The 21616-nt window shown below is 37.0% G+C and overlaps 1 protein-coding gene across 3 annotated transcripts in view; it reads left to right on the plus strand.

The window, feature by feature from the left end:
- Positions 1–21616, plus strand: part of PLD5 (phospholipase D family member 5) — a 158943-nt gene that overhangs the window by 13531 nt on the left and 123796 nt on the right. The window contains exon 1 of one of the 3 annotated variants that reach the window (XM_079298894.1): positions 16487–16767. The exons of the other annotated variants lie outside the window; for them this stretch is intronic. Coding sequence (XP_079155020.1) covers positions 16765–16767 — 3 coding nt within the window. The 5' untranslated portion in view covers positions 16487–16764. Of the gene's footprint in view, positions 1–16486; positions 16768–21616 lie in introns of those variants that run through there. 3 annotated transcript variants of the gene reach the window in all.

Consider the following 21616-nt stretch of genomic DNA (forward strand, 5'->3'; position numbering starts at 1 on the left):
CTTCTTAAAAACTTTATACATTATTTTTGTTCTGGCAGGGCAACACTTTTGGAAGTTCTTAAGTGATTTAAACTCTTAAATCCCGAATATGCACTTCTGAAAACCCTGATGTTGCAAGGAAGATGGAAGTTTCTGAGTTGTGTGACTGTGAGTTGGCTGACAGCCCTCAAGTGTGGTCTATAGATCTGGTAATACAAAAGCCAATGATTACATGAAGAGCAATGAAACTTTTCACCACCAGTGTGACTGCCGTGTCAGCCAACAACAGTTCTTTCAGAATCTCTTTCCTTTTAATTAAATAAGGGCTCTGAATTTTTTTCTGTGCCGAGATATACAAGCAATTCTACCGTTGTGTCTTGCAAAGGATGAAGAAAATGTTTCTTTTTCTTATGGAATCCGTTTTTCAAGTGATTGCACATTTGTTTCTGCTTTTCAGGAATAGAAAATGGAGAGTGCATCTTTTCAAGTTAGTTTGTGCACGTAGTAAGTAGGATTTTCTCTGATCAAGTGAGAAATTTGTGGCAGATGTAGAAATGCCTGTTTATTATAGAAGTACCATGGTATAGTAATGCCTTCTGATTTACAGGCCACAGTACCTAAGCCTCACATAAAGTACTTGAAATTTTTATTTGTTTTAGCTCTCAGGTTACCATTGTATGTTGTATTTTTGTTGTTTTAGGCTTTTTTAATACATTGCTTAAATAAAGGGTGTGGTATTTTTGAAAGATTGTAATATCCCTCCCTGTTTGGACTAATCTGGATGTGATATTTGAGCTGATGCTTTCTATGATTTCCTTTTTGCTAAAAGTCTCTCCCTAACAGCTGCTTGTATTTTGTTTCTTTTTTTAAATGTGTGTTTCTCCAGTATTTGCAAGATTAAAAATATTTTATAAGAACCATTTTTTAAAATTAAATAAAGGTAACATTCATTTTCTGGAAAAAAAGGTAATGTAATTATGTCAGGTCTCTGGTTTCCAGCCTTACATAAAACATGGATTCTTTATTAATAACATGGTTATTATTAAAGTGTTTCTCTTTAATAGAGGAGGTGAAGGAATGCTTTAAGTACAGGGTTACTTATCCATGTTCAAATAGAAAGAAAACAAACAAACATCTTTAAAGATGTGTTTGGTCTCATACAGAGTATGAGTCTTTTTAGGTCTCTTTTTTCAGAGTAGGAAACTGGATGGGTGGCTGTGGCAAGCTGTTGAAATACACAATGATATTTGAGGAAAGATTACTCCAATTACTTGTTTGTTCCATGCCAGTATCAACATTAGCCATTAAGCAGTTTGCTTTCATAAAGTGAAATTAGACTTACTCTAATCCAAAGCATAAAAGGGAGAATATTTCCCAAAATAACAGGACTAGGTTATTTCTGTAGACCTACCTTCTGACTTTTGAGGTAGGGCTCTGATGTGCTTGGGAATTTTTGAATTTCAAGATGTGTTCTCACTGCATTACAGAACTTGAGGTTAAGAGCAAATTGAAGCATATAATTGTGTTCTGACAGGTGGAAACTTAAATGTATCGTACATTTTAGCATTTTTTTAGGTCTCCTTTTTAGGCTTATTTATCTGAACAAGGGCTTTTGTTTGGCTTTAGGGTGAAGGACAGTCTAGGTCTGAGTTTTGAAAGGTGGTATTGATATGAACAATTCTTAATAACAGCTGCTTCAGAGAGCTTTAATATGATGTTATGTAAGTTCAGATTTCTTGTCTTCTAGCATACTGATTTAGCTATTGTTTCCTTTCAGGAAGGGTAAAACTTTGAGGCATGTGTTATTAGACTTTTTTGATTAAACTTGCATTGTGAGTACAAATTCATAATATTACTTACCAGTCAGTACATTTCCCACATAAAGTGCTTCTTATCTGTCTCCTTTGAGGAGTGCACTTATTAAAACATAGGCACACAGAACACACATGCTCCAATAACTTTTATAGCATTTATTAGTATTTGCATACTCTGTGTGGCCATAGCTTCACAGAGCTAGGAGAGCTTATCCTCAAATACTTGCAGAAACAGAGCAAGACGTCACTGGACACCACTGATAAGTCTGCCTTCATTGTCTTTACATCTGCTTCTCTCCAGACATTTTTACATACTGATGAATTCCCTTAGCTGTTTTCTTCATGGCCTTTGTTTGACTCTCTCCAGTGGCCCGGTATTTCTGTTGTACTTGGGAGCCCAGGACTGGACACGGCACTGCAGCTGTGTCTCACCAGGGCTGAGTAGAGGGGGAGAGATCCCCTCTCTTGACCTGCCAGCAGTGCTCCTTCTGATGTAGCCCAGGATGCTGCTGGTCCTGTTTGCCACAAGGGCATTTTGGTGTATACTGGCATCCCCAGAGCCTCTTTGGCAAAGCTGCTTTCCAGCTGACTGCCCCAGCACATATTGACACGTGAGCTGCTGGGATTGTCCCTCTTCAGGTGCAGGAATTTGCAGTTCCTTTTGTTGAACTTCTTGAGGTTCCTCCAGGCTGTCCATGTCCCCCTGGATGGTAGCACAACCCTCAGGTGCATCAGCCACTCCTCCCAGTTCTGTATCATCTCCAGATTTGCTGAGGGTATACTCTGTCCCATTATCCACCACCACTCTCTGGGCCTGACCTTCCAGACAGTTTCCAGTCCTCACTGTCTGCTCATCCAACTCATATTTCATCAGATTCCCTATGAGGATCTTGCAGGAGACTGAAAGTACCAAACCATGTTTGTTCTTGAACAGATTTGTAAAATGGAAACAAATTACCAGCTCATTTCATTTTTCTCAAGTTACTGGAACAATTTAAACCAACAGGTGGTCTTTGAGAGATAGTTATGAAAATATTTAGATATATTTCTCTGTAATTTTATAAAATACATTTTTTTTCATTAAATTGTAAGCTGCATATGCAAACAGTGTGGCACAGAAACCTATTAAGCTGTCGTACTGATAAAAGGTCACTTAAAAATATATGTAATAGGTGTGTTTTCTGAGAATATAAAGGTTGCTTTGCTGGGAAATGGAAAAAAGGAAAATGGCATAATAAGATAATGTATATACTTTCTGTCAACTTTTGCAATCGTGTATGTTTTATACTTGGATTGCTGGAAGCATGCCCATGAAATATGTCAATCTTTAAAGTAAATAATAAAAAACACGACTGAAAGGAAGACTGGGAGTCACACAGTCCATGCTTATGCCTTTGGAATGCATTAGCTATAACTAAGTGTAATACTGAATGATGGACAAAATTATATTTTATCATCAGTGTAGAGATTTAATCATCACGTTAAAGACTTAAAATAGTGGTTTCTTGTAAAAAAAAATTTTAGAACTTAGTATTTTTGCATTTTTCCAGAGTTATGACTAATTTACCTAATCTTTTTCATTACAGTTCAAATCAAAATAGTGATATTTTGTTCTTTGCTTACAAAATTACCAAGTCCCTATGGGTTATAATACATTTATTGTTACTTTTTATGATTGGTTTTACTGTTTTATCTCAAAATAAGCTGAAGATCTTCAGTTCAAAGAAACTGCTGCCTCTTGCAGGCAAATGTAGCCTGCAGTATAATTGTATTAGGATTTTGAAATAAAACAGGTGTGCAAATTATTTCTCAGAAAATAAAGTAAGCTCATTCTTACTGTTAATGTGTTTTTCTGTTACCTTGTCTTATATTCCAGTCTGTTTGTGTCTGCTTATTTCTCTAGGACATAATCCAAAGCCATTGAAAAATCTTCTAATTGCAGTGAACTTGAGATCAAGGCCTTAAAATTCTCAATTTTAAACTCTGTGGGAAGAAATGTTTATAGTTTATGTTATGCTGATTACTGTGGAGCCCTTGTCTTGAGGGCTTTAGGCTGTGTTTCATTTTTAAGATTATATTCAGCACAGATACTGATTTGGTCTTTAGTTTGTCATGGTTTGAAATAAAGTCCTTTTCTTTGTGAGTGTGTTGTATTACAGTTGGGGGTTGGGGCTTTGGGAATGGTGTGGTTTTTATTTTTGTTTGTTTTCTTTCTATTTGAACATGGGCAACCCTGTACTTAAAGTATTACCTCCCCCCCCATTAAAAGGAAATGCTTATAATAATAAAGCTTACATACAGCTGTAAATCAGAGACCTGACATAATTACCTTTTTTTCAGAAAATGAATGTTACCTTTATTTTATTTTTAAAAATTTTGCAAGTGGGGCATATATTTTAAAATACTTTTATACTTCTGTGAGTCTGCATGCTAAAGCAAGGAAGTAGTACTTTGTGATTTTAAAAATTAAAATTAAAAAAACCAACAAGGTTACCTGTCCTGCCTGCCTAACACATACCTTGAGCTCTTCAGGTGATTTATAACCTGTTTACATTCTGCCCTGTTTGCCATCTGGAGTCCCAGTGTTTCCAGTTCCTATAGGTTTGGAGTACTGCTGAGAAGGCAGTCATGGTGCAGTAGGTGAGGGATGGTATAAATCAGGCAATATTCAGAGAACCTTTGTGGTGGCTGCACTCCTATTCTTCAGAGAGATAATTCTGTTTATTCAGTTTTTCAGAAAATCTGAGTCTTTGGATCATTTTTTAGCAAGATGGGATTTGAAAAAGCAGCTTGGTAAAAATGTATTGTTATCAATCAGCAGTTGTAGTTTCTGAGTAAAAAAAGGTAGAGATTAGGTAAAAATGCATGAGTACAGTAATTCAAAGAATGATTAACTGTCTTGAGTTGCAGACTGTAACAAGTATGCTTTGCTTACAAAGTGTATCAGACAACACCTATTTTATGTTCATTCTTATCAAACTTCTATTACAGAAAGGGTGGTTTTTCACTTTTGTTATTGGGATTTTTTTCATTGAAGAGTGGTGATTTGTTTTATACCTCTCTGCAGGCACATACATCAGTTAAAACAAAAAACAAACATTCTTGTCTCGTTTGATAATGGCATCAGACTACTTCAGGTTACAGGCTTCCTTATTCTTCCCTGTATTTTGAGGCTACAATTTCACTATTTTAAAAATGCATGTTAAAGATATCTGCGCAGTAACATGGAGTTTGATGGTTCTTTACATTGCTACATTTTTGTCTGTGTTGTGGTAGATGTCCAAAGGATAATGTTACACATAAAGACAGAAAAGTATGAAAACCATGCCTTTATTTTGGATGGAAGCAGAATCTGAACAATTTCAGGTGATTTACTTTATCTTCACAGTAAGAAATGCCCTTTGGCTCAGGAGACTGTAATAGCCACTTTACATGATATTTAGTATGTATTCACTGGTTGGAAAATGTGAGGGTTACCATTGAAGCATCTGCCTATTCTGTTGAAATTGTTTTCTGTTTTTTTATCCAGCTGCAAAAGTTGTTTTAGTTCAAACTGGGTGGTAAACCTGCATTTCATTCTACAAAATTTGAAGATATGTTGGCATTTTTCATCAATTTTACAGTTCTAGTAGCAGTGAAGATGGAGGGACTTGGCACTGGTGTTATCTCTGGAATACATTCAGACGTTTGGACTGGCTTCACAGGCCATAGTGACAAAGTTGGACAGATTCCATGCTCACTGTATGCCACAATCTTAATTTATGAGAGTATGTATCCTAATCTCACACAGAAATTAAATGGTGTGAAAGCATGTAGAGAAAGTTGGAGGTCACCTTTGTATTTTTAACAGCATATTGTATAATGTGGATTGGCATTCTGTACTGAATTAGGGCCTTCTATGCAGTATGCTGTGCAAATGCAGTGAGAGGCCTTGTCATGAGAGCTGAGGAGGAGAAATAATGGCAGAGAATGGCAATTTGTCTCAGTTTGTTGGTTTTGGATTTAAATTAGCTCTCTAACTCCTAGATTAATGTCCTAGCCACTTTATTTCACTTTCATGCCAGTTTTCATCTGGCCCTGCCCTTGCACAGACTTATATTTACAATCACAAATAGTGCAGAAGCAATGTAAAATTCTAATTGAGGAAGACCCATAATTTAACTAAAAATAAACTCTTCAGGAAAGCAAAGTAGGGTTTGCATTTGCATGACATATCTTACGATTTCAGTTTTTGGGATTGAAGCTCTGGTCCTTGGGTTGGGGAGGATATGGTTTTGGGTTTTTTCCACAGAAATACATTCAGTTTTCTTAAATCAGAACTGAGTTAGCTGGAGATGCTCCTGTGTTCAGAGGGCTCAAAGTTTTGAAAGCAGCCTTCTGAAAAGTGAGATTATGTCCAAGTATAACTTTCTTTTCTGAGAGACTAGTTTTCATGAAGTAATGAACTTCCTTGTGAGATAGAGAGATGGAATGTAAAACTGGTGCCAACAATTCCCTTCAGATTATAAGAATATAATATATAAGAATATAATCCAAATGTAGTTAGTTTAATTGTAGATACAGCAAAGAAAAAATTCCAATATTTAGATCTGTTGAAAGAGATTTGTAACTCAAATTAGTCTGATTTGTGGTTTTTAATAGTTCCTGTAAAATATATGGACATGCTGTGGCTTTTTCTCCAATTAGTGGTCAAATTATTTATAGCAGATTCAAAGGCTGATACTGTTTTAAGGAAATTTATATCTACAGGAAGCTTTATTTTGTTTGCTACAGAAACATTACATGTAATTCTTGTAAATAATGAAAATTATTACATTTCCCTCTTTCTCCCACCCAACAAAGACTTACCAGGATAGGAAATATATAAATATATCATACAGAAGGTTTAAATTGATTTAAAAATTGTCTGAGCATTGTATCTTTGAAGTTCTTTATTCAAGAGGATGTCTTTAGAGACAGGCTTCTCTCTGCTGTAAAGCCATGTGTGAAGCAACTAGGTACTATGTGGAGGTGTTTCCAATCATGTTTTTACTATTCAGATGTCTGACTTAGGGATTCTTCAACCCCTTGTGCAAAGTATTTGGGTCTGTTTCCACTGAAGCTTTTCCAGTAGAAGCTGAAAAGACAACATTAAACAAATCTAATGTGGAAGGCGCTGCTGGATGCTACTTTAGTGTGCTGTTAAATTTAGTAGTCTTAGTTTTTGCACATCATCAGGGCAGAATCTTTAAATATTTTATCTGTTTTTAACTTCTAATAAATTTTCTGGTTTATGAAGTCTGTGTGGTACTTATTTTACACACAATGGAAAATTGTTTATTTTTCCCAGCTCCAGTCAGAAACTTTTGATCTGGCAAAAAGAAGCGTTCAACATGGCTTATATATATTTGTTCTATAAAAGTTTGAAAAGAAGTCTTCATTTATGTTCAGATAGGATTTTTCTTTCCCTCCTTTTTGAAATACAGTACTTCTTAACAGTAGTATTAAACAGCCTCTTCAGAAATGCACTAGATATGTAGCAGAGTAGTGGAAAACAGTAGTGCTGTGCTTTAGTTGTAAAATTTCAAAGAGGTTATTTGGGCTTTGCAGAATTTTGTGCATCACCTGGGAAAGCATATTACTATTGTTTTGCAGGTAGGCAAATAGCATCAAGGCTTCTTTAATGAGTGTGTGTGTGAGTATTGGTTTTGTCTTCTGAAGAGGCATTTGCCAAAAGAAGAAAGGGAGAGATGAAGACATCATTCTGTGACGTGTGGCATTCTCTCTGTATATTTCTCAGTCCTTAGTTTTTCAAAGGTTATTTTTGTTTTCCTGGCAGGTCACTCTTGATCTCACCAACGCTGTATTTTTCAGTTGTGTAAACAATCGGAACATAGCAACAAGTGAAACCCAGCTGAAACTACTGAGACTGTATATGTGCTATGGCAGCAAAGAATTTGGCCAGGAAGAATACCTAGGCCTTAATTACCTCTGAATGCTTTAAAATCATTAGATGATTAAACTATTAATGAATTTAAGCTGTGCCTTTGGTTCAACTTGACCGGTAATAAGTTCATTAAGTTACTCATCACCCCACATTAAATTTCAGCTACACTGCTAAAATGTGGGTATTCATTTAAATTACTATAAATGCACATTATTCCTTTCTTCCTCTGCCAGTGCAGTATAATGTGTGTATGCACAGGCACAGTATATTCTTGGTGTGTCTCATGCTTCATTGCCAAATGTTTTTTACTTTGCTACTGAACCACTATTCCAGTGTTCAGTCACTTCCTTCTAGCCTGAAAAACATGGCCTTACAAGCAGGGATCACTTTTCATCTGGAAGATGTGTCCAGAGAAGTCAAGCAGCCTTGATTTTGGCTTTGGGTTTTTGCTACCTTAACTGATCCCTTTTCTTTTTCACTTTTCTTTCCTAACTGTAGCTTTTATGTCATCCTACCAGCTGACTCCAGAGAGCCACTGGAAACATTTCATTTGAAAAGTAAGCAGTGCTTTGGTGACAAAGAGCAAGGCTGAGAATGTTCATGTATGAAGTAATATCTGATTTAATAATTTATTTCTCTGTAGAGTCTTTTGGGTTAACACCAACTTCATCTATGGTGGCTTCAGGCAGGTTGCAGTCTGCAATTCTCCCTTGTGTCTAACACAAAGCTGTCAACATTTTCCAGATTGCTCTCTTTTTCAGGTTGCCTGTCCTGACAGTCAACTTTCTTGGAAAATAGTTGCACTGTGTCCAGCTTGGATGTGATTAATTTTTTTCACAGTACTTGTGTAACTGTGTTTTGGATACATGGCTAAAACAGTGTTGATAATGCACTAACTGGCTGTTGCTGAAGAGTGCTTGCACAGCACAAAGATCTTTGTTTCTCTGTCTCCCCTCAAATTCAGTAGGAAAGTAGGTGGGTAAGAGGTTGGGATGGGATACAGCCATGACTGCTGACTTGGCAATAGAAACTGGGGGTAGAAGGAGGAGAGTGTGAGTATTTTCCATGGTGGTTGTTGCTTGGAGGGTATCCACACCTCTGGGAGGTAGTGAGTGACTGAGTCACTTCCTGCTTTGGGGGGTGGTATATCCCCTCTTTTCTTCACCTGTTAAGCTGCCTTTATTTGATCCACAAGTTTCCTTGCTTTGTTCTTTGTCTCCTGTGTGCCATTGAGAGGGGAGAAGTGGGTGAGCAGTGGTATGTGTGTTGATCATCTGACAAAGGTGATCCCCCCACAATAGTTTATGTAAGCATAAACCATTTGCAGACCTGTGGTTGGAACTGTGTTGCTCCCCAGTTGCCTGTTTTGTGTGCCTGTTAGGCCAAGAGTATCTGTGTCAAAGTAGATTATCACTCTCATTTGTGTGTGCTTGTACTTTGAAGCTCTTGGCCATTGGACTGGCAGCTCTGTGCGTCAGTCTCCAGACTGAGATAACCAACTTATACTTTCTCAGGAACTTATTTTGTTTTAAAACATAGATTTACTGAGCTTATTGTAAAATGCTTGACTTCACCTTTTCATTGGTTGAAGCCTCTTACTGCTCAGGACATGGAATAATCCATCTTGTGATGCTATGTGAAATGGACAGGTTTTAAGCTTGGTCAAATGAGTGAAAGATTTGGTTTGTTGATCTTGCTGTATTTGGCCTTAATTAGTTTAAGGTTAAGCCATAACTGCTTCCTCTGTCTTTTAAGCCAGCAGTCCATACCTTAAATCAGTCTTTCTCCTTTTTGCAACGTGAAAAATATTTTGGTTAAAGAATTTAGTTCAGAGGCTTGTGCACAGTTTTTAGAATCTTTTCAGAGACCTTGCCACTAAAATCAGTTCTTCTCTATTCTATTTTCTTGTATTCTTAGTACAAGTGGGCCAGATTGCCGTCCAGTGCTATGATCAGTTTTTCAAATGATCTGTCATTTCCAGAGATTGTTTCTGTTCAGCTGTCTGACCACTTGCTGTGTCTTTTCACAAAATGCAATCAGGTAAGGGGGATATTGAGCTTGCATATGTCTCTCAGTACTGTGCAGGTCCATTTTTTGCTCAGCCTGTGCTGGAGATGCATATTGTGTACACCTACACGTCTCAAGTTTTCACAAATCCGCAGCAGTCATTTGCCTGCTTGATTTCCTGCTCATAACTCTTCATTTGGAAGTGGGTTTAAATCAGCATCACCTGCTTCACAGTGTCTGTTACCTGAACAACTGCTGGTGCTGTTCAGATACTTCTATTTCTTTCTTAAGATTGTCCCTTCCCTCAGAACCACTTGTGCAGACTTGTGTGTTGCTTTTCAAAGTAGGTTTTATGTGTCACTGATCTTTTTACACTGGAATAGTTTGACACTCTCCTGGCCCTGTTGCTTGGGACAGGTACTGTGTCATGCAGGAATATTAACCTTTCTGAGCATTTTGTTGTCCATGACTTTGTAGTAGTACTCTGTTGTGTTTCTGGAGTTTTGCAGAGCCATCCATCTCTAGCATGTGTGTCAGGCATTTGCTTTCTCAGGACTGTTTTGGAGAGGTGTCATGTCAAGCAAGTCCAACAAGATATAGGTCACCTTTATCTTAGTAACCCTGAGGTCACACAAAGCCCTGAAAATCTCCTTGGGGGCTGCTCCATTTTCTCCACTTCTGTATTTGACTGCTTTCAACTTAGTGGAAGCACCTTAATGCCATTTCGTTCCTCTTCTACAAAGTTTGAGACTGACATTAGAGTCTGCAATACAGAGTATTGCAGCAGAATGAAATGTCTTTTATGATCCAGTAAAATCACATTAAGTGTAATTTCACATGGAAACAAAGGGTAATCACATCAGCACAGCTAATGTTGTTACACAGGAGGCCGGGCACTAATTGGCTATTTTTAGAGGGCGTTTCGAAGGCTCTTTCCGTGCCAGCAGGGCCGTTCGGCGGGGCGCTCGGGTGCTGCCGCAGGTAGCGGCGCTGCTGCGCGCCCGCGGTGCTGCACCGCCCCCCGGCGGCCGCGCCGCGCCTCCCGCCCGCCATCCCGCCTCCTGCTCTGCCGCCGAAACGCACTGTTTGATGGCTTAGATCGTACTCTCAGTATTTAAAGGCTGTGTCTGATCTCCACTAATGATGAAAAAAAGCGATTCTTTTATTTTCGTTTCCTTTTGCCTAAAATAATAGGATCATGCTCTTTGTACTTGGCTTTTCTTATATAAACGTCTCTTGAGCTACTTTGTGGTGAAAGGATTGCAGCAAACTTGCAAAATAGTGATCTCTGATTAGTGCTCAGAATATCCCAAAAGTTCTTTAAGTGTGTGCTAATTTCAGTGGTTGGATAAGAAATGCTGTGCTGCTCTGAGCGGTTTGGCTGCAGCCTGCAGAGAAGCAGTGCCATTGCCTCTGTTGGCCCTGATGACAGAAAGTGGAAGCTGCCCACCCTCTCAGAGCAGCTCTGTGTCTCACTCTGTGCCACGTCTCCCCCAGCATCTCCCTGGAGGGCTGAAGTGGCTCTTACAGCCCACCTGGCTGCTCCAGATAGAGGAGTGCTGGGAGATGAGTCTCTGTGCAGCATTCCCAGGACCTGTGCATAGAGGGTCTATTAACTCTGTTTTTCCTTGATGAGGTTTTGAGGGCAGGGATTCATGTGCATATGAGAGAGAGAGATTAATTCAACTCTATTTTGAAGCCTGTTTGTGCTGTTTAGGCAAGACATAGGCCCAAATCTATGTGCAACTTGAGCTGGGGTGATCCAGTGTGACCCCCATGAGAAAGAAGAGTGGCAGAAACAGAGAATGTAGTTACTAGTTCCTCAGCCCTTGGAGATTTTCTTGGCCAATGAATCACTGCAAAAATAGAAAGACTTGTTCCAGGCAGCTGGACTCTGGGAGGCAGCACTCATATGTTTTTTCAGCTGCATCTGATAGATAAGAAGGCTTTCTATTTCTCTCTCTCTCACTTTTTTTTTCTTTTTTACGAAAATGCAATGGACTTTTTTTGCAACTTTTCTTACTTTTAACTCATTTAACTAACACTTTCAGCTTCTCAAAAATAAAGAGGAAAATGTTTATTTGAAACATGTAAGCCATGTTTGTGCTTGTTGGCAGTGACAGTCCATCATCCCCTGTGTATTGATACTGGCCATTAAATACCTGCCACCTGCTCCAGTTGCGATCTGTGAGCTGTAACATCATTTTAGGGCTGGGTAATGTTAAACATCCAGGGCCATATTTCAGTCTTTGGTAACTGCTTGAGCAGAGTTTTAATTGGAAAGAAGCCTCTTCTTTTCTGCAGATGCTGTACCAATTTCATAAGATCAGAATGTATTTCTGATGATTTGGAATGACATTCCTACTGTGCGAGGTCCAAATCTCTACAAGCAGAATTTTGCATAAAAGTTTTCTCCTTTGCAAGGCCGATAGAACGTCTTAATCTTCTTTCTAATTCAGAACATTATTTGAAGTTTTTGAGGCTGTGCTTTTATAAGTCCTCCTGAAGAACAGGATTTTACCACTGGAAATTTTCACTGATATTAATATGCAAATTGTGAGTGAGTGATTTCAGGATGTCGCTTATATCTGAGATTTTGGTAAAGCTTCTTGCAAGGTGAAATACTGCTGTGTTTGTGGAAGAGTAACAGACTAGGTGGGGTTATCAGTCTTTGATTTTTGGTGGTGTTGGTTGTTTTTTGTGCTAGCTATTTATTTGTAGATCCAGAAAGTCTTGAAGATGGACCAAACTGAGAAACTGTGAAGTTCTGCCCCTCTCTGCACCCTGCCTCGCCTCTGCTAGCTCTCTTCTTCCATCTTTTTGCTTTGTTTTTCTTTCCTTCCTACAACTTATTTTTTTCCTCCAAATCCTGTTGCTTTTCCACGTTGTTAATGAAACTGGTGAACAATGAAGAGCTGACAGTTCTGTCATTTGGTTTTGGAGTTCCTGATGTAGTTAGATTTTTGAAGAAATAGAAATTTTTTTTGTTTAGTTGACTTTTTTAGCCCATAGAATTACAGAATTTTGCCAATTTACATGCAGAGTGCACTTTGGACATATATCTTCACAGAAAAAAAAGTCAAAGTCACCTATTGATAAATTTCATGTTTTGTTTAGGTGTCTTTGAAGTTTTGTATCTGTTTTGGTTGCTGAGTTTTAGAATTCCTGCAGACATATTCTGTGATGCCAAATAATATTGCATGTTTTTGTCTTATTGCTTATCAAGCTTATTTTCATTTATTTATAGCAAATTGTTCATAGACATTTTCATTATTTTTTGCAACTTATGGGGAGAGAAAGTGCTTCATAACTCTAGGGACAATTTGAACTTACAGAGTGTCCCAAGAGAGCCATAATTGCGTGTCCCTGAGGCTTTTTCAAGCAAATCCAAAATGACTCAATAATAATTTTAATTGATTAGGATTTTTCATTTAATGAAAAACTGATTTTTTTAAACTCTTCTCTTCAGACAACAATCAAATGCCAAAAAAAAAAAAAAAAAAAAAAAAAGAAATTCTATTGGCAAAATTCAGTTCTTTGATCAGTTGCTTTATGTTTGGTACCAGTTAGTAAAATCATTCAGTTGTTACAGATTGAGGGCTGTAGTCTGAATGGTGACATGTTGCAAAGAACACTTGTGAAATAACTTGTATTGCCATATCTAACCTGCTTTCATCAGAAAAGGTAGATTACTTCCAATCCAACTTAAGTTTTTTCATCTTTGTTACACATTCCTTGATCATTTAGAGCGTTCAAGAGCATCTTTTTGTCATCTAAATAAGTGTTTAAATTATGTGGCCTGCTAACTACATTTCTGCAGGGCCTAAAGAATGTTATCAGATGTCTTTGAGAGCTTTATTTTTGTTTTTGAAATGGCCTCTGAGGCATGGAGCTCATGGTGGCAGTTAATATGCTGAGAGGAGTAAAGTCTGGCAATAGGATTGCAACCAGTCAGCAAGGATTAGATTGCAGGTTTTAACTTAAACCTGGGAGGAATTTGATTTCCTCATAAAAAGGAGAAATTCTGAACCTGTCTGGAAAATTTAAGCTTACATTGCTTGTGGATCCTTCAAAAATTGATGGGAGAAAAACAAAATTATCTTTAAGGCTTATAGATGTATAAATTAAGAGTTCACATTTAAATTTGTGCAGTTGTATCAGTACATAATTCTTTCTCTTGGTGGGCACTTCTTTTTCTGTGTTAGAAGGAGTTCAAAGAAAATGGAAAAGGTGGCTTTGCTTTGAAGCAGGTATGCTAATGCTGAAGTAAGTTAGTAAACTTGAGGGGTTTTTTTCTGCCTGTATAGGTGTGTGATGGCATTTGTTCTGTATAGAAATTTTAGTTGAATTTAGGAGGCGATATTTGGGCTTGAATTTGGGAGGTGCATGCTTTAATTGTGAGAAGACTGTGACAAATCATTCTGAAATTTGTATACATTCAATGATTGAATTACTTTTCAGTAAAAAATTGAAGTATTCTGGCTTCACTGACTGAAAGGCAGAGTTGAAAATTGTTTGATGGGACCATTTACATGAGACCATGCTACCCTGTCCCATAGACCTTTTGAGTAGGAACATGCCAAAGCACAACTTGGCTGCCCTTGGCATCTGGTCACTGTGTCAGCAGATATCTTTGTGATCATAAGATTTCATAAATTTCAAGGATTACAGGAAAGGTTTGTGTAGACTAGTAAGATGACTGAGAACTTCCTGATGGATAAGTTTTTACTTCTGAGAAGAGCAAGACCTCTGTAGCAATTGCATTGTTTCACAGAATTCTCTGTTGGGTCTCAGTGATATTACATGTGGAAGCTCTCTGATGGGAATCCCATTGGCAGTGTGACTAATTCATCTGCCTGTGTTGTTTATGGGCACTGCCAGAATTCTGATGTAGCATTGGGCACTGACCAATCAGTGCATCTTCTGCTCCTTCACAGCTTTCTGGTGAAACAATGATACTAGGGCTGCTACTGGTTTTCTTTGCCCTTTAAGCTATCTTGTATACTGTTGTCCATTTTTCCTCCTGAAATTTTGTCTCTCTTGGTTTTGTAGAACCTGGTTTGCTTATTTTTTTACCCTTCTATCTTCATAAGCAGCCTTTCAATGCCTCTTTCACTTCATCTTGCTATTTTTCTTAGGGATTTAACTGTGGTCCTTTTATTTACATCAGACAAAGCTTATCTGTAAATACAAATCAAATTCATCTTTGCCGTGATGCCTTGCAAATGAATATTTTTAGCTCTGGCTGAAGAAGAAGGGCCTGGAATACAGAGAGCTTCTTGTGGCTGTTCAGCTAGATGTCAACAGCTCAACATGGCTAAAACAGGCCTCCTGCAGACTACCCTCCTGCTGCTTCCTTGTCACTCTAGAAAACAATCTAATCTTGCCATGGTGTTCATAACACATCATTTATTACTTTGTTCTTTCCCTTACTTCAGAAATGACACTGTCAGTGTTACTGATGATTAAATTTTATTGTAAATGTAATTTCTTAAAGGAACTTCATTGCTGTTTCAAAAAACACTCAAATCTTCTATCCAGATCTTCTTCACCTATTAAACAAGCTTGCAATTGGTCCAGCATCCTTTTCCTTGGGTTCTTCAGGTCAATACTGCACTTTCATAGCCATTCAGATTCAGTGGAAATCATTATTGTTTCCTTTTGCAGACAGAATAGAAGAAACCTACAAGCATCTCTTCTGAGTTTATTTTCCCTCCTTGTACAGAACATGGTCTTCACTTTTTTTTGGACCTTTATAAACTTTCAGTTATTGCAGAAGCATCACTCCATCCTCTTTCATTATTTATAAAAATTTCAGGCTCAGTCTTATGCTTACTTAGTAAAATAATATGCTTTTTTCTTGAGAGCTTTAATATACTTTCTAATATGCTTTCTTTGTGAGAGTATCTCCAAGGTAGTCTCCATAGCCTCTTGATAATCCTTTCTTTAAAACCCCTTTATTATGAGGCCCAAAAAGCTTGGAAATTATTCTAAGTACCTGTTAAACTAACCAGTAATGTGACTTGGTTCCTTTTGCCTTCCTCTTTGTCACCTCTTACTGTGTTATTAAATAGCATTGGAGTCAGGACTGTTCTTGTTAGTTTTGGGTTTGTGGGATTTTATGGAGTTTTTTGTTTATTTGCTTTGGTTTTGTTTTGTTTTTTGTTTTTTTATTTTATTTTATCACACCAAACACAGAAGCATCCTAAACTACCATTGAGAACTTAAAGATGGTTATAATGTTAACTAAGTAATTATTCATAGTTGTAGCATTGCGTGGAAATTTGCTGTGTGAAATTTGCTGTGTGAAATTTGTTCTTGAGAGAAGTGGCAGAAGTGCCAGTTGATCATTTCATCCCTTTGGAACTTATCACCTTGTCTTCCCTAGGGAAAGAAGTGTTAGGGAACAAAAAAAAAAAAAAAAAAAAAAGAAAAGCCAACAAAGAGCAACCACATTGCAAATAAAAGATGCTCTTAGCTGATCTGAAGGGGCATTTGGCTGCCTCACAAAAACACTGTGTATTTTGGCAGTTAGGAGCTTTGGCTTAGGAAGATCCATGTTTGGAATAACAGGGTGTGTTGCAAGTCAAAATTCAGGTATCTTGGCTGAGATGTATGCATAATCTGGCATGATGCCTTTCTGCACTAGCTATACCAAATGCCAAAGTCCTTTGTGAACAATATATGAATCTCATTTTTGGGGGGAAAAAAAAGAAAGAGGAGGAGGGAAAAGGGAGCCAGATTTATTTTAACATTTAGTAGATATAAAAACAAGTATCAAGAAGCAAAACATTTCCATGAAGCATTCACTGTAGAAATTCTGCAACTTCTTGTTGCAAACCTCTTTATCACTTGGATTGGCTGATTTCCAGAGCATCAAGGCTGGGAATTGAGGGACTGAAATATAATCAGTGGTGATACATTTTAACCACATAAAACATTCTCTGCTTCCAAAGCCTCCAGTGTCTCTAGTAAGCAGTGCAACAGCAACAGCTCCTTGCTGCTGAACTCCAGAGACGGGGAAAATACTGGATCAGGATGGTAAGAAGCTCTTTACTTTTTCACCAGATCTAGATTATTGCTCTGTTAAAAATGTTTAAAAGATGATGAAATTAGTAGAGGTCAGTATTTAAAGAATAAAAACAGTACGTAAGATACAGAGGAATTATTTATTTTTCCTGCAAGAGAACAGCAATGCAAGTTGGTGACAAATATATCTGGCACTGAACATGTTATGCAGCTTATATAAAATCTTTTAAAACTGGGTAAGATTGCTGACAAGTATTTGATGTAAATTGTAATCTGTCCACTTGGTTTATTTCAGAAGGAAGCTGCATATGCTTTTAAAATTATTTTGGATTAATAATCACTGATGCAGGCTTTATATATGAAAATATAAATAAACCTGTGCCAATCACTCATGCAGGCTGTTTGTATGGTTTCTTTTGTAGGGATTTTGGGGTTTTGTTTTTTAGAAAGAAGCAGACTTGCTCAGTACATGCCTTTGACTTTTAGGGAGATATGAAGTTTTTATTTTTCTGGGTTTTCAATTCATGAAGACATGTTAATTATATTTTTTATCTAGTTCATTTATTTAGTGGGAAAAATAACCAGGGAAAAGTTTTTAGAATAATGATTTTATTATTTGTACCGGTTTAAATATTCTGATCTAAGTATTAAAACAATAGGAGTAGAATATAAAGCACATAAATGTGGGATCTGAATATAGTGTAAGTTGATACCAATGCTATTAATGGCTCAAAAATGCCTGAGAAGAGAATAAAAATATGCATATTAGCATTTTTCTATGTATTAAAGAATTGGAGTTAGGAAGCATATCTTGGGAGTGTTTACTCCCAAGACTCATTGTCAAGACTGTTTTGTTGGTGTTTTTTGGGGGTTGGGGGTGGGTGTTGATTGAAATAAACATTGAGCCAAATCTCCTGTTTGGGAACTCAGGCATTCATTTTAAGTGCATACTAAATCCAGGAATTTATTGATTAGGACATTACAGTACGTCAGAGTGAAAGGAAAACAAATTACTAAATAAGTCTGAAGAGCAATGAAATACATTTACTTGGCAGTCCACCTTGATGTGTAGAGAATTATTCTCTTTGTAATTCAAATGGAAGAGGAGATTTTTAACAGAACGACTGTGAGAGTTTGAAAAGTGTACAGCAAATGTGAAACAACCTTTGATTTATATTTTTTATCTTTGTTGTGTATTTGTGCTTTCTCAGCAGTACAAAAATTAAAATACCCTAAAACCATCACTAAATTCTTTCTGATCTTTTCATTTTCTGAGTGGTTTTATTGAAATAAGTTATGAAGTAAATCATGTTATCATAGCCTATATATTTCATGTTAGACATTGCACTTTGATGGGTTAAAAAATTATGGTTTTCCTCCTCAGTATGCAGAATAGATTGCAAAATCAATAATTGAATGGCAACCAGGCTGTAAGATTCTTGGAAAGATGTTTAGTATGAATCTGTGTGTGGTGGATGTTGTTGTTGTTATTGTTATTATTGTGGCTGTTTTTTGACAAAAATCCCTCATGTTTAGTAAGCATTAAACAGTACCGTTGTACTAAAGACACTTGAATATATTATTGTTTCTTGTCAGAGAAGACTGTGCCCATAGTTACTATTATCCTGCTTCTAAATTTTCTTACAGGGAAATGCTGGAGGTAGGAGATCCTGTATTTGCCTATTGTGATCACAGAACATAATTAATAACAAGTGATGTTACATATATTTCCACTTTTTGATTCTCTAGTTCCTATATAAGTCAAATGCAGATTATGCTTCTGTAACAGCAAGTTAATAAAAACACATCTTTCTAGAAAAATGAAGTTCATGTACTGCCACATGCTTGGTGTTGATAAAATTTTAGCCAAAGTAAACTTACATTGTATCTTAGTTGACATGGATTAGTTCAGTAACTAAAGCAGTGAGTTCACAAAGGATCTATTTCTTTCGATGTGAATGGTCTGGGCAAGAATCTTGCATAAGTGAAGAAAAAAAAAAAAGAAGCATACACCACACATACCCCCTAATGGTGTACCCTTAATAGTAGTCAGAAATGTAATAAATTACATTGCTAGTCCAGAGGGAACAGCCTCTCACTTCAAATTTTTAGATGATATGGTTTCTTGTAGAATGTAAATAGTAAATGGTCTTCAATAAGCCCTCATTGCAAGCTGTCAAATGCATTAGATATCAGGTTTAATTATTCAAAGTGTTTTTTCTAGGAAGTGTGAGGGAAAAAAGTAAAATTATAAATAATGTACTGGCTTTACCATAAAAACTAAAAAGTTGTAGGCATGACCATTACAGTGCTAAATTCTATTAAAGCATAATTAGTGGAAGGGATATGTTTGGTATAGCAAAGTTAATTTGCAGTGTGTCTTCCTGGTGCAGAATTTAAAAGACCTTATTCAACAATTGGATGTATTATTCACCCAGATTAATTTAGGCTAAACATTTTTTTTTTTTCATTTCAGGGACTAAATTGAAGTCTGATAATCTGCCTGAAAATATAATCCTTATTTAAAGAGGTATATTATAAATATGTTAGCTGTGGACTTTATTTGTAATATAGAACATGTTTAAGGAAAGGAAATACAGCTTTGTGTCTGCTATAACTTGTTTCAAGACTTAATATTCTCAGGTTTTGTTCTTTCAGTACATTTTTGCTTTGTTATTCTGCCAGTTTTCTGCTAAAAAGTAAGAGTTTGTTTATTCAGAAATACTTATGCTGACAGTAGTCAGAAGGAGTCTGCTGCAGTGTAGCTTTGTGCCTGTGTTTGGTAGCAACTTACATGTCCCAAGTAACTTTTGTCACAGATTGGCTCAGGTGAAAAAACTGCATTCAGGCTGTTTGCCAAACCAGTAAGTCTAGCACTATCCTAAAGAAATACATTCTTACAAGCTCCATAAATATTGTTTGTGAAGGATGAAAATAAACCACATTGAACTTTGATTGAAATGTAATGCTGAAATACCTATATATATAGAGATATATATATATATATATGTAGAGAGAGAGAGAGAGGTATATATATTTATATATATATTTATATATATAATGCATACATACATATATATATATATATGCGTGTATTAGCATTTACTTGCAATGGAATAAGTTTGTATTTTAAAATCTCAGCATCCATGTTTATGGAGCCTGAATACTTTCAGTGAATAAAATATGTCAGCAGGCAAGGTTTATGCAAGAAGAGTAGTTTTTTAGATGATGAAGGGTTATGTTTTTAAGCCATTTTCCTTTTGATTCTACAGTCAGCCTACTATGCAGATCAGGTTTTGCTCACTGAAATCCATCTTTTAAGCTGTGCCATTTCACTGGTAGTAGAACTCAAAATGAGTTACTCTTAGGAAGTTATAAATTATTTGCTGTATTTTACATAATGTATTGGCATGCCTGCTGCATCTGTGTTCAAGACAGGGCTTTATTCCTTCAGCCATGGGATATATGGAGAAACTATTAAAAACAAATGCTTTTAGCATTAGTCTGTCCTTTTGGCTTTGATCCTGTCATGCCATCAGAAATGAAGTTGATGAAAATGAAGGCAGGGGAAAAGGTCAGTCTGGTCTCTAGGTGAAATAATTGATGGGAGCAGTTTCCAGAGGAATACAGTTTTAGTGAGAAGGTGGCTGGATAAGACATATTTTTCTGCATCTGCTAAATGTTTGCATTGTGGCATTTGCAGTGTTTTGAAATATCAGGACAAAATTGTATTTCCCATGTATCTTAGGACCCTCAGAGCAGCATGGTATTTTGCCTCACATAATTGTTCTTGTACTTCATGGCTATACTGAGAATACTGAAAACAGTTAAGGTTGGGACTTACCATGGACCTTTTATGCAAAAGAAATGTGGAGAAGATAAAAAGGTACTGACAACTTTAGACCCACCTGATACTCTGCAGATGCAAGGAAGAGCAAGTTATGGGGCTGTGCCCTGAAGGATTTTCCAGTGCTTGGATAAGGAGTGTGCTCTAACCAGAGCTGAGGATGGGTAATATGTAGTGGTGGGAGACATGATGCAGTTTGGGTAAATTTCCTATTTTGCTTCACTGCACAGTGCTGATGAGAAGCTGACGTTCTTTAAGGAATTCTCTAATTCTCTAAAACTTGCACTTGAGTTTTTAGTAAATCTGTTGTTATGAATATTTCATTTAAAAGTTTTTCAATGTTGTGGTGTCACCAGGGGATACACAGTCCACAGTCGGCCCTATTATAGCTTTTAATAATGAAGTTTCAGTTTGGAGGTGAGAGCTGTCTATTCCCCTGGCCCTGTGTTGGGGCTCCACTTCACTCTTCTCACCAATATACACCTTGGGTATCTGACTAGAGGTTTTGGATTCATGAAGATTTTTGGAACCCACAGCAGAAGGTTGATAATACCTGATGTTGATCCTTATTCAGTCAAAGATGAAGGTGATGAAACCCTCAACACTTCTGACTTCATTAGCATAATAGGGTGGTTTTCAAGGCTTTAACTTCACAGTGCTAACCTTTTCAATAGCCCAGAGACTTTGAGACCTTGTGTTGCAGCCTTTTTTCCCCTTATGTGATGTGGCTTTCATGACAGGATTTTTATGTGATAATTCTCCCTGTCACAGGATTGGAGGTGGTGCATGTGTGTCAGGCTACCAGACTAGAGGTTCTAGAGGCTGCTGACATACACATGTCCAGTAACAGGGAGAACTCTATCATAGCCATAATTATATATGGGTATTTATTTGGTCAGGTGATAACTCAGACTACATAGTCATTTGGAAGAAATGGCAAGAAAGAGGATATTATAAGACTATACCTCTGATTTAGCTTCTTTTTCTGTAAATCCTACTTTTAGAAGTTTTTGT

The sequence above is a fragment of the Erithacus rubecula genome (assembly GCF_903797595.1).
Source record: "Erithacus rubecula genome assembly, chromosome: 2".
Classification (NCBI taxonomy): domain Eukaryota; kingdom Metazoa; phylum Chordata; class Aves; order Passeriformes; family Muscicapidae; genus Erithacus; species Erithacus rubecula.